This window comes from Coturnix japonica, chromosome 2 (assembly GCF_001577835.2).
Source record: "Coturnix japonica isolate 7356 chromosome 2, Coturnix japonica 2.1, whole genome shotgun sequence".
Lineage (NCBI taxonomy): Eukaryota > Metazoa > Chordata > Aves > Galliformes > Phasianidae > Coturnix > Coturnix japonica.
In genome coordinates this window covers 76310330-76328109 of record NC_029517.1, presented here as the reverse complement: position 1 = coordinate 76328109, position 17780 = coordinate 76310330, and the positions used below count along the sequence as shown (strand labels likewise).

Here is a 17780-nt window from a genome sequence, read left to right as displayed (position 1 = left end):
AGGTTTCATGGGGGGTTTCATGAAAGAATGGAGACCTGTGAGGCTGTACAAAAAGTAAGGCCAAATTTTCAGTGTTCTGTGATCACAGAATCACAGAATCACAGAATCACAGAATGACCCGGGTTGGAAGGGACCTCAAGGATCATGTAGTTCCAACCCCCTGCCTAGCAGGGCCGCCAAAACATACACCTTTACTAGATCAGGTTGCCCAGGGCCCCGTCCAGCCTGGTCTTGAACACCTCCAAGGACGGGGCATCAACAACCTCCTTGGGCAGCCTGTTCCAGGGCTTAACCACTCTCCTAGTAAAGAACTTCCCCCTAACATCCAACCTAAATCTTTCCTCTTTTAACTTAAAACTATTTCCCTGTGTCCTGCTATTGTCAGCCCTTTCGAAGAGTTTACTCCCCTCCTGGGAGTAAGTTCCCTTCAGGTATTGAAAGGCTGCAATGAGGTCACCCCACAACCTTCTCTTCTCTAGGCTGAACAAGCCCAACTCCCTCAGCCTGTCCTCATAGGGGAGGTGCTCCAACCCCCTGATCATTTTCGTGGCCCTCCTCTGGACCCTTTCCCAAATCTCAATGTCTTTTTTGTACTGAGGGCTCCACACCTGGACACAGTACTCCAGATGGGACCTCACAAGAGCCGAGTAGAGAGGGACAATCACCCCCTTTCCCTGCTGACCACCCCTCTCCTGATGGAGCCCAGTATCCCATTTGCTTTCCAGGCTGCCAGAGTGCACTGCTAACTCATGTTGAGTCTTTCATCCATCAGGACCCCCAGGTCCTTCTCTGCCAAGCTGCTCTCAAGGACTACTCCTCCCAGCCTGTACAGGTGCCTGGGGTTCTTCCGGCCCAAATGCAAAATTGCATTTTTTAAGTTTAAGTTAACTTTAAGGTTCTTAATGCTCTTATGTACTAAGAGTCCTCTCTCAAAACTGTATTGAATTATGCAGTTATGCAGGATTACTCTTAAAATGCAACCAGAATGACTAAAAAAAGATTGCTTATATCCCAGCAGTCATGCACAGTTAATTGGGTACAGACAGTATGGTGACACTTGCACTTTGCTGTGTTGAACCTCATTAGGTTCACCTGAGCCCAGCTTTCCAGCCTGTCGAGGTCCCTCTGAATGGCATCCCTTCCTTCCGCCGTATCAACTGCACCACTCAGCTTGGTGTCATCAGCAAACTTGCTGAGGGTGCACTCCATTCCCTCATCGATGTCATTAATAAAGATATTAAAGAGCACCGGTCCCAAGACAGACCCTTGAGGGACGCCGCTCGTTACCGGCCTCCACCTTGACATAGAGCCATTGACCACCACCCTCTGTCTGCGGCCTTTCAACCAATTGCTTATCCATCTAGTTGTCCATCCATCAAACCCACTTCCCTCCAATTTGGAGATGAGGATGTGGTGGGGGACCATGTCAAAGGCCTTGCTCAGGTCCAGGTAAATGACATCAGTCACCTTCCCTTTGTCCACCAATGCCATCACTCCATCATAGAAGGCCACAAGATTAGTTAAGCATGACCTTCCCCTGGTGAAGCCATGCTGGCTGTCTCAGATTACATGCTCATTCTTTATGTGATCGAGCATGTCGTCCAGGAGGATCTGTTCCATAATCTTCCCAGGCACGGAGGTGAGATTCACCAGCCTGTATTTCCCCGGGTCCTCCCTGCTCCCCTTCTTGTATATGGGACTGATATGGCCCTTCCTCCAATCGTCTGGGACCTCACCTGACAGCCACGACTTCTCAAATATGATGGAGAGCGGCTCAGCAACCACCTCAGCCAGCTCCTTCAGGACCCTGGGATGCACGTTATCTGGCCCCATAGACTTGTACTCATTCAGTCTAAGGAGGCACTCTCAGACTTGCTCTACCCTTACAGTGGGGAGGGATTTACCTCCTTGGTCCCCACATAGAGGTTTGGGGATGCAGGGCTTAGAGACGTGAAAAGGACTAGAATCCTGGCCACCAGTGAAGACCGAGGTGAAGAACTCATTCAGCACCTCAGCTTTCTCTTCATCTGTTGAAGCCAGTTCTCCTTTTAAATTTACCAAAGTAGGTACGCCCATTTTGGCCTGTCTCTTCTGGCCAATGTACCTGTAGAAGGTTTTCTTATTGTTTTTCACGTCCCTTGCCAAGTTCAGTTCTGCCTGCGCCTTGGCTTCCCTGATCCCACATCTGCAAGTCCGGATGGCATCCCTGTATTCTTCCCAGGTGACACAGCCTTGTTTCTAGAGCTTGTACACCTCTTTCTTCGCCATCAATTCTCTCAGCAGGTCCTTGCTGAGCCATGCCGGCTTCCTACCTCATCTGCCCACTTTCTTATTCAGGGGAATGGAGAGCTCTTGTGCTGCCAGGAGGGCATCCTTGAAGAGCAGCCAGCTCTCCTCAACTCTTGAGGGGCAGCGCGCCAGGGATCTTGGCCAGCATTCCATTGAGTAGCTTGAAGTCTGCTCTTCTGAGTTCAGCATCCTGGTCCTGCTCTTTGCCAGGCCCACATCGCTTGAGATCACAAACTCAACCAGGGCATAGTCGCTGGAGCCCAGGCAGCCTCCAACCTTGACGCCTTTGATGATCTCTTCAGCATTGGTGAGCAGCAGGTCCAGCAATGCTTCACCTCTGGTTGGTCTGTCCAATACCTGAACCAGAAAGCTATCATCAATGGATTCCAACAGCCTTCTGGAGCTCTTGCAGCTTGCCGTGTGGTTTTCCCAACAGATGTCTGGGTGGTTGAAGTCCCCCACCAGAACAAAGCCCGTGAGCCAGACGCCTCACGCATCTGGAGCAAGAAAGCCTTGTCAACAGCCTCCCCTTGATCAGGTGTCCTGTAGTATACCCCTAATACCAGCTGACCTTTATTAGTCCCATCTCTAATCCTAACCCACAGGCTCTCAACCTATTCCTGACTGTTTCTCATAGGGAGCTCCTCGCAGTTTATCCAGTCTCTGACATAGAGAGCAACTCCCTCACCCTTCCTACCTCGCCTATCTCTCCTAAAGAGTCTATAGCCGTGGATGGCAGTATCCCAATTGTGGGAGTCATCCCACCATGTTTCTGTGATAGCAACAATGTCATAACTTTCCGAGTGCATCACAGTTTCCAGTTCTTCCTGCTTGTTACTCAGGCTACGTGCATTAGTACAAAGGTACTTCAGCCAGGCTATCCATCTGGCCACCTTTATAAGGGATCCAGGATCTGCTAGAACAGCAGCATCCCCAGCATCCCCCTGCCCTACTCCATCCCTTTGCACTCTGCTGTCATTGAGCATGGAGTTTGGTACTAGCCTTCGAATGACCCGTTCAACCCCAGTAGCCCTTATTTTGCCCCCTTCCCCCTTCATTCCTAGTTTAAAAACCTGTAATGTGATTCTGTGATATGTATGGGAAGTAGTAGACAGCACCTTACTGACAGGTTCTTAACGCTCTTATGTACTAAGAGTCCTCTCTCAAAACTGTATTGAATTATGCAGTTATGCAGGATTACTCTTAAAATGCAACCAGAATGACTAAAAAAATGATTGCTTATATCCCAGCAGTCATGCACAGTTAATTGGGTACAGATAGTATGGTGACACCTTAAAATATGAGGTATATTTAAACGCTGAGCAGTATTTTTACACTGACATTATCCGGAAAGTTGGCAGACAGGAAACATACAAAATGCTTTTTAATGTATTTCTGTAAGTAAGTGAACCTTCAGGTAAAAAAGTAACTTTGTAAGTATACAGAACAAAGAGTTTTACGAACTTTATAATGGATACTTCCAGTGCCTAAGTTTGGATTTAAAGTGTTGTGATTTTCAGACACCTGTCTATGATTGTCAGAAATTAACTATTTCTTTTATTTGTGCTCTGCCTGTCAGTTCCATCGCCTTACAACAGTTCAGTTTTTATGTTCTTGTCTGTTGTGGCATTGGATAATCCTCATAGCTCTCCCATAGCTGTCAGCATTTGCCAAATGAGGAAAGGTAAACAGGTGGCTTGTGGATCATAGAATCATAGAATTGCTCATGTTGGAAAAGACCTTCAAAATCATCAAGTCCAACTGCAGCCTAACTGCACTACCCTAACTCTAACAACTCTCATCTAAATCACGTCCCTGAGCAACACATTCAAACGGTTTCTAAACACATCCAGGGATGATGACTCAACCAACTCCCTGGGGAGCCTATTCCAGTGCATAACAACCCTCTCTGTAAAGAACTTTTTCCTGATATCCAACCTAAACTTACCCTGGCACATCATGATGCCACTTCTCGTCCTGTCAGCAGAGAAAAGAGACCAGCCCTGCTCTTGCTGTAATAACCTTTCAGATATTTGAAGAGAGCAATAGCATCTCCTTTCAGCCTCCTCTTCCTTAGACTAAACAGCTCCAGCTCCTTCAGTATCTCCGCATAAGGCATATTTTCCAAGCCCTTCACAAGCTTGTTGCCCTTCTTTGGACCTACTCCAGCACCTCAGTGACCTTTCTGTACTGAGATGCCCAAAACTGAACACAGTACTCAAGGTGAGGCCTTACCAGTACCAAGAACGGGGCCAGGATTACTTCCCTAGTCCTGTTCATTGCACCATTCCTGGTACAAGCCAGAATGCCATTGGCCTTCTTGGCCACCTGGGCACACTGCCGGCTCACATTCAGCCAACTGTCCATCAGTACACCAAGATCCTTTTCCATTAGGCAGTTTTCCAGCCCCCCTCCCCAATCCTGTCCCGTTGCCTGGGGATGTTGTCACCAATGTGCAGGACCACATGCTTGGCCCTGTTGAAACTCATACAGTTTACTCTGACCCATCAGTCCAGTCTATACAGGTTCCTTTGTAGTGACTTTCTCCTCTCTGGCAGATCAACACTCAATCCTGAAACCCTTCTCAAGATCACTAATAAAGATGTTAAATAGAAGTGGCCCTAGAACGGAGCCCTGGAGTACACCACTCATGACTGGCCATCAACTGGATTTAACTCCACTGACCACAATTCTTTGGGCCTGGCCATCCAGCCAGTGTTTCACCCAGTGGAGCATATGCCCATCCAAACCATGGGCAGCCAGCTTCTCCATGAGGATGTTGTGGGGAACAGTGTCAGAGGCTTTACTGAAGTCCAGGTAGACCACATTGACAGCCTTACCTTCATCCATTAAGTGGGTCACCTTATCACAGAATGAAATCATGTTTGTCAGACAGGATCTGCCATTCATAAACCCATGTTGATTGGGCCTGATCCTTTGATTGATCTTTAGTTGGTCCATGATGGCTCCCCAGATTATCCATTCCATAACCTTCCCTGGCACCAAGGTGAAACTGTAGCTACCAGGTTGGCCCTTTTTGAAGATGGGAATCACATTTGCAAGTATCCTGTCCACCAGGACATTTCTGGTTAGCCAGGACTACCAAAGGATGATGGAGAGTGGCTTGGCAACCACATCCACCAACTCCCTCAGCGCTCTAGAGTGCAATCCATCTAATCCCATGGAACTGTGAGTTTTTGGATCATGTCCAAAACCATCTCATCGTGGATTATGCAGGGCCTATTCTGTTCACCTACCAGTGCAAGGAGCTGCGTGCCCAGAGAGTAACAAGTCTTACTATTAAATACTGAGGCAAAGAAGGCACCGTGTTGTTCTTGGCACCCAACAATGGATGGAAATTCTCCCTAGACCTCCTCTTACTGTTGATGTATTTATAGAAAGACTTATTGTTGTCCTTTACCTTAGCGGCCAAGTTCAGTTCTAGCTGGGCTTTGATTTCCTAATTTTCTCCTTGCACAGCTTCACTATGTACTTGTAATGGTCATAAGTTGCTTGCCCACTCTTCCAAAGTCCATAAAGTTTCCTTTTGTTCTTGAGCTCCAGACAAAGTTCTCTGTTCAACCAGTCCAGCCTCCTTGCACATCTGCTCATCTCCTATGACTTGAGGATGGTCAGCTCCTGCACCTTTAAAATAACTTCCTTAAAATATTACCAGCCTCCCTGGGCTCCCATACCCTCCAAAAGTACTCCAAAGGGACCTTCTCAACCGTGGTCCGAAAGAGGCTAAACTGCCTTCCAGAAGTCCGAGCTGGCAGTTCTGTTGATTCCCCTCCATGGTTCAACAAGGACTGAGAAATCTAGCATTGTGATCACTATGCCCCAGATGGCCTCCTACCTTTACATCTGCAACAAAACCTTCTCTGTTAGGAAACGGCAGGTCCAGGATTTTGCTTCCCCTTGTTGGCTCCTTCACCAGCTGTGTCAGGAAGTTATCTCCCACACACTCTAGGAACCTCTGGGACTGTTCCCTATCTGCTGTATTATAAATCCAGCAGATGTCTGGGAAGTCGAAGTCCCCCATGAGAACAACAGGGAGAGACCTGGAGACTTCACCCAAATGTCTGTAAAGTGTTTTGTCCACCTCTTCATCCTGGTTGGGTGGCCTGTAACAGACTCCCATGATAATGTCAGTCTTATTGGCCTTTGCTTTTATTCTGACCCATAAGCTCTCAACCCTATCATCACCATCATTAATTTCCATACATTCACATTCTTTCTTAACATAGAGGGCTACACCACTGCCTTTCCTGCCTTGCCTATCTCTTTTGAAAAGTTGGTAGCCATCCATTACAGTGCTCCAGCTGTGCAAGTCATTCCACCACATTTCCATGATGGTGACTATATCATAGCTTTCTGACCACACAGTGGCCTCCAGCTCCTCCTGTTTATTACCCATGCTGTGTGCATTAGTGTAAAAGCACCTGAGCTGGGCCTCCTTTCTAGTGACAGTAGTCCTACAGAGTCCTAATGCCCTCTTGACCATACTCAGCCACCAACCTCACACCAACCTTTGTGTTCTTCCTACAGAAGGGTGAGTTGTCCTCCTCATTCACCAGGGCACAAGACTGTGGGATCTTACTAGCACATCACTCTCCTACAAGCACTGGCACGTTACATACAGGCTCTTTTCTAGTGACCCCAATTACAACCCCACTCCTCTTTGGTACCTAGTTTAAAGCTCTATCAGTGAACTTTCCCAGCTGCTTCCTGTGCAGATTTTACTACTGTTGACTAATGTTTATTGATTTATTATTTATATCTGTGTTTATATGGCACCTAACACAGGTTGTACCTTTTTTTTTTTTTTTTTTTTTTTTTTTGCCATTTGAAAAGGTTTGTCCTTTGTCCATCCATTTCTATGCATCATACCAAAGTTTTGCACCCTATCAGCTGTGCTGAGTGCCAGATGAACACTTTGTGTGGCTCTGTCTTAAGCAGGGGAGGAAGTGGAATCTGCTGTAAAGGAAGGAGTGAGTCTGAATATTACCCCCTTGATATTTTTCCAGTTCTGAGTTGTCCTTAAAAGCTGTAATGTAATGTAAAAGGAAAAGATTTTTTCCAGAGATTAATAGAAGGTAAATCCCAAGAAGTCTCCCAAGCTCTCAAACTTCTGTAGCAAGGAACCAAAACATATTGGAGTTCTCCAGTTAAAGTGATGCTTTCTTGCTTTCTGAAGATTTCCTGAAGTCTGTGTGCCCACCCTACTTATACCAGCAGTACTTCTTAACAGCCGCTTTTAGCCTGTGTGTACTTTTTCACTCTGTATTTTACTAAGGGGAAGAAGCTCAGTGTGAAGGCATCATGGCCAGGCTGCACATTACTGCATGCTCAGGCATCTCATGCATATCTCAGCTGGGAGGTGGATTAACACAAGTCAGGACTGGGACAACAGGGAAGAGAACCAACATTCAAAATGAAGTCTCCCATGTCTACTCTTGGTAGCGCATTCCTGGACACATCTCTTCTAACTTCTGAGTGTTTTTCATGTCAGTCATTAAACCCGTTTCTCTGATATATTTTCATATTTTTTTTTTCTTTTCAGTACCATAAAAGTTGCTTCTCATTTTCTGCTGATCCTGCCCTTACAGTGGTTTCACAACTAGCTGATTGAACACCCCAGATACTTGAACTGTAGTGTATATGGGATCTGGGTACAAATGTGTTGGTTCTGGGCCATCTCTGTTGATGATCTTTCATTGGAATTGTGTATGGGAAATTGGTAATCACAGCCTGAACATCTGATCAATCAGCTGAGGCAAGTGTTGGGGCAGCTGTGAATAACCTTTTGGATATTTACTACCATCTTTACATTATTATCACCATAAAAATTGCAAAACTGTTATGTAGCAACACTGTGCTGGGAGAGGTACAAGTTCTTGGTTTGTTTTTACGTGATTCATGTATGTATATAGATTAATCTGTGAGCTGAGATTGAGCTAGCTAACTATGGGTGTTGAGTTTCTTGTTGCTCTCTGTTTTCAAATGAAGACTACACATTGCAAGAATAGATATGTGTACATTAGTTCAAACTTTCCCTTTCTTTTTCTTTGTCCCACTTGAATCTTAACAAATAATCATGCCTTCTCACTGAGCTTGGCTGTCCTCAGGTCTTATTCCCTCTGCATAATTTGAGAGTCAGATTATTTCAATAAGCTTTAAACTGTGCTGTAGAGAAAGTGTTATCTGGTGACCAGCTCACAGTGTTACAATATTACTATTTGTCAGGAAAAAGCAAAGTTAATTATCCATTTTATATACTATTCTTTGTTCTTTCAGTGTCATTCTAGTTCAGTTTCTACTACCTGTATAACAAAACTGACTTTGAATCTGCAGCTCTGAATCTCAGAAATGCAGAGTGACATGTTTCATATGCATCACATAATTCACCTGCTTAGGGTAAATGTTTGAAGATATTTCATTCTCACAGGGCCCTTACCGTGGTCTAGTTTTAGTGCTTTTGTTTCATTTCATCTTCCTCTTTAATGTGTCTAATACATCCCAACATAATAGCTCTGCTCAGTGCCTAGCAATTCTGTGGGAAATAAGCACCAAAGAAACAGAATTTACTGTGATGGTGTTGTGTTCAATTACTGGCAAAATCTTCAAGATGACCTTTAAGGTACATCTGTCAACATAGTCAACAGTGATACAAATTTTGATTTCTCATTGCGCTACTATCCTTGAACATTACATGGTGTACACAGCATGTATTTTAGTGTATTTTGATGTGCCAAAGTCAAAATAATAACAATAATAAGAATGTCAGCCTAGAATTTAAATGTGGTGAAAGCACTTTGCTTTACTGGCAATAATTGAAGCAAAAAGTGAGAAGCTCTTTTTAATTTAATGGGACAAAGGTAAACCACAGCTACTCATTCCTTCCCTGTTTTGTTCAAGTGACCATAGCTGTCCCTTTAACTTGATGACTGAATTGAGAACAGTGTCCTGCTTACAGCAGGATGGTACCAACAGGTGACCTCCTCCAGCCAGTGAATTTTCTTCTATCCCAGCAAAGGCTTGCTTTCATCTGCAGAGCTCCCTGTAACTCACCCACATGCAAATGCTTCTGACCTTAATTAAAGCAGTTCACCTCCTTCTCTGCCTGAAGGGATGGTTTCCTCATAAGGCAGTTGTGTTTAATTAGCATTTGCATAGCATTCTGCTGGTTGCTCTCCAGGAGTGTTGTTCTGTAGGAGCGTGGGATTGCTGAAGCCTGACTGGCAAGCTTTGCACCCTCCTAATTGACACAGAAGCCAAGGAGAAGTTACACAAGGAAAGAACAGAGAATCGTTAATGATGGATCATTAGCAACTAGATCCTTTGGATGAATGTAGATAACTTTATAACTCTATCAAAGTGAAAAGCAGCATGATGAATGATGCGTCAAACAATGAAAGCTCAAAAAAGACACTGTTTTTTATAATTGCTATGCAGTTTTCTAGTGTGTTCTACTTTGTAAGATTAATTTTATTTTTCTTCTTATTATAAGTTTATTCAATGTCTTCTGCTATCACTGCAAGGTGTCCTGGGATTTATGACTAGAAATTTTAACACTAGCAAAAATTTGCACAAGCAAGTGGAAACAGTGTATAAATACTGATTAGTTCCTGTGAGAGTCTGATGATTTCTATGTATAAAGAAGGCATATTTATGTTCTCAGCTACACATGCCAGAAATAAGAATATTTCTATTTTATTTGCTTTTATTTTTTATAGAAATTGCCTAATAATTTTGTGGCTACTTTGAATTTCTAGATCTCTAAGGGGCATTTTTACTCTGAAATTCTCTTCATAAGTATTGCAGTTGACATAAATACATTACTTCTGTGGCTTGCACTAGGACCAGTTCAGCCCTCTGTCAGTCCTAGGAAAAGGAGTTAATACGAATATACTTTGGTGATGTCACCTGTCCTTTTAAAAGGTATTGATTTCTTACACAGGATTTCCTCTGAAAACTGGATTATGTTCAAACTGAGTTGAATTAGGGTGATTAATTAGTAGAAAAATTACCACCAATTACAAATATTAGTGTGTTAAAGGTACTGCAAGAGATCGAGAAATCTCGAGGACCAGCCATAGTTCAACTACACTAACATAATCATTCCTTTAAGCCAGACTGATAGAAAATCTGTAGACTCCTTACAAGACCTTTTTCAGTATTTCACTGCCCCTACAATGACTGAAGTTTGTTTTCTAGCACCTAACTTCACTCTTATGCAATTTAAGTCAATTAATTTCTTATCCATCATGAATATGAAAAAGGGTCTATTTTTATGTTGCAGAAGGGTCACAGAATTTTTGAAGACAGTTCAGAAGACAGTATTTTTTAATGGCCTTCTCTTCAGGTACAAGAGCCACTTTGTTCAGTTGTTCATGCCTTCGCTGATCGTTTTGGATGCTGTTCTGCAAGGAATTCTTAGGGTTCATGGCTGTGCAGTGGGAGGCCCCACTAGTCACCCATTCAGGTTGTGACCTGCCATCCCTAACTAGAGCAAAAGGATTATTTCATATATCCTGCAGGCTTCTCTCTTTTTTGTATATCCCCCACATGATGCTATAGCCTTTTTCGCAACAACATAATGTTGTTGACTCATATTCACTTTGTGATCGAGAGTAACCCCTAGCTTCTTCTACATTGCTGATTATCCCCTGCCCTACATCTATGTAATTAAAAGTAGTTCCTTCTCCTTGTCATTATGGAATTTCACCCAGTTTTATCAGACCATTTCTCTGGTGTAAACTGGTCATTTTGAAATCTATTTCACAGTCAGTTTTAATGTGAACTCCTCTGAAACCTGAGCATGTACAGTGTGAGTTCCATCAACTGACCCTCTAAAAAAAAAAATTTACCAATTAGTGCTTCATTCTCAATAGATTCCTGTGGAGCTGACTTGAAGCATTCTCCTGTTCTAGAAGACCCCAGGTAGCTGTTCTCTGAGTATGATTTCCCACTCAGAATTGTACCTGGCTTTGGATTTACCTAGACCACATTTCTTTAGTGAATTTAAAATGTGTGTCTTCTAATCTGCAATTACTCATAAGGGAACCTAAGCAACAAAAAATCTGTAGATTATTGGTCTGTAGAGTTAGGTGGGATGTATCTCACCTTCGGTGCTTCTTCTGGCAGATATAGAGGAGGCTGAATGGATGTTATTTGTTCTTAATAGATACATCCTGAGTACTTTCGTTGTGATTATTTTCTACAGTATTTAATATCACTTAAAGTTTAATGATTTGATCTTTAATTCCCCAGTTCTCTCCTTTTGAAACACAGGAACTATACCTCACCTCTGCTAGGAGCATATTAGGAACATACCCAGTCAGCATGGAAAAAATAAGTTTTCCTAAACATTCCTTCTTGTATCTTTCTCACTTTGAGATGAATACCTGTAAATACTGCATTAAACATTTGATTACAAGTGATCTGCTTAGGGAAGACTGTTGGAAAAACAGCATAATTTGGCATGCCATGTGACCTTGTTCAGCATCTCTGCACAAATAAACATTAACTCAAGTAGTGAACTTCCTTACTCATCATCTTATAGAATGAATCCTTGTGGTTTGTTACCCTTGCAAGCTGGTGTCCTGTTATTCCTTCAGAACTAAGCCAAACTGATCTGTGTATGTATATCTTTGCATTTCCAAGTGAAGCTGTAGTGATGTCAGGGAAGATGTAACTACATGTAACTACATGTTGTTCTGTAAAATCCTTATGAGGGTATAATAAAGGCCGTAAGTATGAATAGAGGAATCTTTCTGGCTGTTGTCAAAAGCATCAAAAGTTGTTGAATTATTTATGAAAGAAACTTTTAACTGACAGTTCTGGAAATTATTATCCTCTGTTTCTCTATAAAACAGTCTTTTTGATCTCACTGTAAATGTGTGGCCTGTTCTTTCTTCTGATACTTACAGTAATAATATAGGTACTTGTCTGCAACGAACTGCATTGAAATCTTTCTTGAACTCACTGCAAAGGACTGCTAAAAACTAAGAACTGGATACCTGCAGTAGACACAAAATTTTTTGTATCATTGCTAGCTTCCCTAAGAGCAGTTTTGAAGTTATTCTTTTCAAAGTAAATAAGCCATTGTTAAGTTTCATATGGCTGCTACTATGTTTGTTGTTGGTTTTTTTTTTTTTTTTCTTGAAAACATTAAAACAAAGTGAGGAATACTATTTCTGAGCATGATACCAGTCCTTCATCACTGCAGGGTAATGACGGATGCTGCAGAGGTGTTAGATTGTCTCTTGCTGGAGATGGTACTGCATATGTACTACTAGGAAAACATAATAGTGCCTTTACGTGACATTTGTTTGGGTTCTAATATTTGTGCTACCTCCTGTTGTAGACAGAGTGGAGGTTTCTGCAGCACATCCCACTGTGTGAATTTATCAATGTCTATGTTGTTAGGCTAGTAGAGACTGGTATGCCTGGGATGTAATATTAGTCCAAGAACACCTGATACACATACTGCTGAAAAAACTTCCTTAATTTTGGACAAATATTCAGCAAATCTGTATTTGGGTGAACTACCTAAAACTGGCTTATTGCTGCATTATTGTTGGCAGGAATTTGTTTAGTCTTTAATTTCAGAATATAACTTTTCCATGGTAAATAAGCACTGCATTGTGGTTTAACCCAGCAGGTGGCTAAGCATCACAGTCATTCACTCACAGCCTTCTTCCCAGTGGGATGGGGATGAGAACTGGGAAAAAGAGTACAACTTCTGGGATGTAACAAAGCAGTTTACTAAGAGAGATAAAAGAAGTGGAGTAATAGTTATCACTATATATCCGTTGATATGGAATTGTATGTAACAACTGATGCACAAGCACTTGCTCAGCACCACCAGACTGATGCCCACTAAACCCCAAGCAGTGGAAGAGCCAGATGAACTCCCACACCCTTCAAAACTCCTTCCACATGATGACATATGATACGGAATATCCTTTTTTTCCAGTTTAAGTCAGCTGTCCTAATTCTGTTTCCTCTCAGTTCCTTGGCCCCTTCACTGAGAATGGTGTTGGCTCTGTACAACACTGCTTAGCAGCAACTGTAAACATAGGTGTGTTACCAACATTATTTTTCTCCTAGAACCAAAAACATAGCATCATACTAGACACTCTGAAGAAAAATCCATCCCAGCTGAAACTAATACACATTGTGTTAAGAGTGCTGTGAAAATTATATACTTTTCCTTAAACTAAAATAAACACTTCAATATTGATATGATCAGTAAATGTTGAAAATAATTTCTTTCCTATCTGTTTGTTTTTTTTTTGTTGTTTTCTTTTTTTTACAGGGTCAGGTGTAAGATATAGTGAATTTGTTGTGTCACATCCCAAACCACCTCCACTTGTTGGACAGCATACAGTGGAGATATTAAAGGGCCTACTTAGGTATGAAGATGATGCCATAGAAGATCTGCTCCGTGCTGGTGTTGTGGCTCAGCATGAGGTCAGATAAGGAACATTAGCTACATTCCTTCACACTGAGCTCACATAGCTTTGTCCTCTCTTTGCTCCCTTCACCTCCCTTAAAGGGACTCAAAGAGAAGACATAATTTAATTCTTAATTTTCTTCTATGTGTGTTTGTATGATTTTAACAGTGATGTATCAAATAAACAATTTCATACTGTCCAAGTGAAAGATTTTTTGGGGGGAGGGAGGATTAAATGTAATTACATGGCCCTATGTGACTACTCATTTTCTGTACATCACATGGGAAATTGAGTTCTTATCATAATTACAGTAATTGCCTAAGTGCTTGTCCCCAGAAAGATATTATGTTAGTGAAAAGAAGCAGAAATGTAGTAATTCTTGTGCTAGACTCTCGTTTTGTGGAAAACTGGCTTGCACAGTTACATCAGTGGAAAATCAGCCATGTACAAACTACCGGTTGATTTAATTGATACTGAACAGAATCATCAGCCATGAACTTTTATTCTCTATTGTAAAGCACATGTAGTGACCACTGAAAAAGTTTTCTGTTCCCTGATGTTACTTATGCATCTTTATATTATGTTGCATGATCATTTTAACAGAAAAAAAAGCTGGAATTGATCCAGTTCTTCAGTTATGAAATGAACCTCTTCTAAGACTGATTGAGAGATAAGCTATGATTGAATTGCCTTTGTGGTTTTATTCAAGAAGGCCCTGAGTGCTCTTAATTAAACAGTGATCCTCACAAAATTACATGCCAAATGTCACATGCCAGAACTTGCCCAAGTTTTTAGTCTGGTTCTGTGAGTAGGTACTAATATTAATCTCTGACACTTGATGCCAACCAAAACGCCTTTCACTGTGAATAAAACATAGCTTAAATACAGATCCCTGCAAAACTTTTGTCTTAGTCCCACCTCTGTAATTATAACATGGTCAGAGTTGACTAACCTTCATCAGAGTTAGTCTGTAGTATCCTGTAGTAGGGTTGTTCTCTGGAGTAAGGCACCATGTATTGTGAGAATGTGAAAAAAATTGATCCATGATAAATAGTAAGGAAAAGATTTAAAAAGACCCATTTCTTCTATACAAAACAATTGGGCTGTACTTCACTCACAGAAGAAATGCCATGCTCCTCTATCCCAACATATAGTTTACAGCTATGTAAACTATATATAGTGGGCCTAACTTTTGTTGTGTGCATCCAGGGAATGAGGCAAAGCTTTTCTGTTCCTAGAACTAAATAAAACTAACCCAAATTGACACTTAAACAATAATGTTTGTATTTCTCCCAGAGTATCAGAAACAATCTTGGCATTATAACTAGCTTTTCACTTTGTTTCCACTCTAACAAACAACATCTTCTGCATTATATCTGAACTTCAGACTGCATTACCTTCTGGAGGAAAAAAGAGGTCATTACATAATCAAATTGGAAGTGGAACTGTACTGTGATGGCTCATTTTTGAAGCCCAGTAAGTTTGGTTCATTTGTCTGTTTGTTTTCTCTATGGTTTTGTGTGGGTTTTTTTGTTTGTTTGTTTGTTTGTTTTTTCCAGATCTTTTTTAAAAATCTTTTTGTTTGTTTGTTTGTTTGTTTACTTTTTTTCCTTTCTTTTTTTTTTTCTTTTTCTTGCATTGCATTTCTGGCAGCAAACTCCATACTCTGTCCATGTGCTAAAGACATCATGAGATTCTGAAAGAGCGACTTCTTAAATAAATACAGATATAAGTCAGAATTGAGAACAGAGAGATGATAGGCAAAGAATTGAGATTGGATTGGATAAGGTTTTGATATAGTCTGCCTTCCTTTTCATCTAAGTGGAACATCCCCTATTTTAATGAGAAAAGCAGAATTTTGAATTCATCAACACATAAAATGAATGATCTGGGTAACTGAAATTTATTTATTAACACAAACTATTCAGCACTTTCAGAAAGCATTTACAAATGAATTTCATGATTCTATTTTTAATGCCCTTCTTCCCATTTCTGCAAACCACATACATAAGATATATTAAATACTGAACAGTTTTGTTAAAGGATTTTTTTAAAAAAAATATTTCTCTTCCTGTGGTTTTCCAAGCAATGGAAATAGCTAATCACCACATCCTTAACTACAATAAGTAGGCAAAGCTTTTTCAATTTTAATGTAACAATGCTTCTTTAAGTCTGCAGAATATCTGGCTATTATCCCTGTAAGATATTACTTGCAGAATTCACACTCAAACAGTGTTCCCCTTTCTTCTTCTTAGTGTTTTCCACTCTGGTATGTTGACAGTCAAATGCCTAGGGAGATAATCAGAGACATTATATTGCCTCACCTCCAGTACTCACTGCAGTGGGAATGATCCAGGTATAATTTTGCTTTCTCAGTGTCTGATTAAGTCATACTGTAAAAGATGTACTGTTGCTAACTCTTCTTCCAGTTGTAAGATGGTTCATGTCTGGAAGCCTAGTAAGTCCAGTGAGCTTCCAAGATCTGATCATGAAATTTTGCCCTTTCACAAGATCTGACCCTTTGATTTTTTGTAATTTTAAGGATTTCTAAGATAATTGTCTTCATAATATCCAATCTAGTATAGTGCCATTTTCCTTTAAAAATGAGTAAATAAATTCAGTAAAAGAATTTTTAAAAGTTGCTGCACTCTTCAAAGTAATATTCAGGAATATGTGTCTCTGGAACTCAATTACCAGATACATTTTGACAATCTTTCATTGCAAAATGGCTTTCTCTTGTCATGCAAAGCTGGAAATCAATCATCACATGGGATTCTGAACCTCATAGACTGAGATCCCTACAATTTCAGGGGAGGGATGTAGCTCTGTCAGACAATAAACGTGTATTTTTTTCACTGCTTAAATAGGAGAGAAATCTGCTGCTGCTATCATGGTGTGAGTGTGAATGAGTTGGCTGTATTGACTTGAATGAAACATCACTGTTTTAAAAATAAAAAATAAAAATAAAAAAAATGAGAGAGAGAAGACACACCTATTATATCTGTTAACTGGTTTAAATCCAAACCCACATATAACTGTCCGCCAGGATGCTGTAACTGCTATTTGAAAGAGACGTTTTCATTTTGATCAGTTCTGACTCTTTGGTCCACGGCCCCTTTGACTCCCTTCTCTGCAATGAGGAACCCCACTGTCCTTGTATTGTCTTTACTTGAATATAGAAAATGTGTCCTCAGCCTCCCTTACATCAACTTCCTTTTTATTCCTCTTGAAATCTTGTAAGGCTCTTCATCAAGTATAAATCACCCAGAAAACTGCAAAAATGGTGGAGGCAGTCTGGCTTTGCAAAATCTGGGGATTGAGCTCAAGTATTTTCTGGTTCACCAAAAGTTATCTCCAATTGAACAGCATGCAAATGAACAGTAATGGATTTTTCTTGCTCCTATACAGTTCTCCTTTGTGTTATATCTCCCCCAGCATCTTCCCATGTACTTGGTAAGTTCATGCCTGGGAAGTTCCTGCATTGACTGTCTTCAAGGAATGCTTTGGAGCTGACAACCAGAAGTATTTTTTGTAACAGGTTACTAGCAGATGCCCACCTGCCTAGTCAGCTCTCCTGACAGAAAACAAAGGCCTGCATATCCATTTTCATGTGAAAACTGCTCTTTTGATAGACATCTCTTAATCTTGCAGGAAAGCAAATGCTCATTTTCTTCTCAAGTTTATAAAAATGAACAGAAAAAGAAGTTACTTTATTTTGTTATTTTATTTTTTTCTTTATATATATGTGCAAACAAGCAGAGAAAGGGAATATATCCCCATTCTTGACCTAAATACAAAATATAAGGGTCCTTTTGTTTTAAGCTCATTCGAATAGAGTCTCTGGATGACTGTTGATATTAATCAGTGTTTAAAGCTGAGCCTGAAGACATCTGTCGGTGATGTGCTAAGGCTAAAGTAGCGATTATAATAGTTCTTGTGTATGAGCAAGCATACTGAGCAACTAGAGAGGACATTTTCAACATACAGCTTTTCCATTCACAGAGCGCTGTAATGCCTCAGCCTGGTGAA

At 41.1% G+C, this 17780-nt stretch overlaps 1 protein-coding gene across 2 annotated transcripts in view; it reads left to right on the top strand.

The window, feature by feature from the left end:
* SUGCT (succinyl-CoA:glutarate-CoA transferase) overlaps positions 1–14000 on the top strand; it is a 331487-nt gene extending 317487 nt beyond the window's left edge. For both annotated transcript variants that reach the window (XM_032442546.1, XM_015854946.2), the window contains one exon: positions 13613–14000. In XM_032442546.1, the coding sequence (XP_032298437.1) occupies positions 13613–13776 (164 nt within the window). In that variant the 3' untranslated portion in view covers positions 13777–14000. The remainder of the gene's footprint in view (positions 1–13612) is intronic.
* Positions 14001–17780: the final 3780 nt, after the last annotated feature.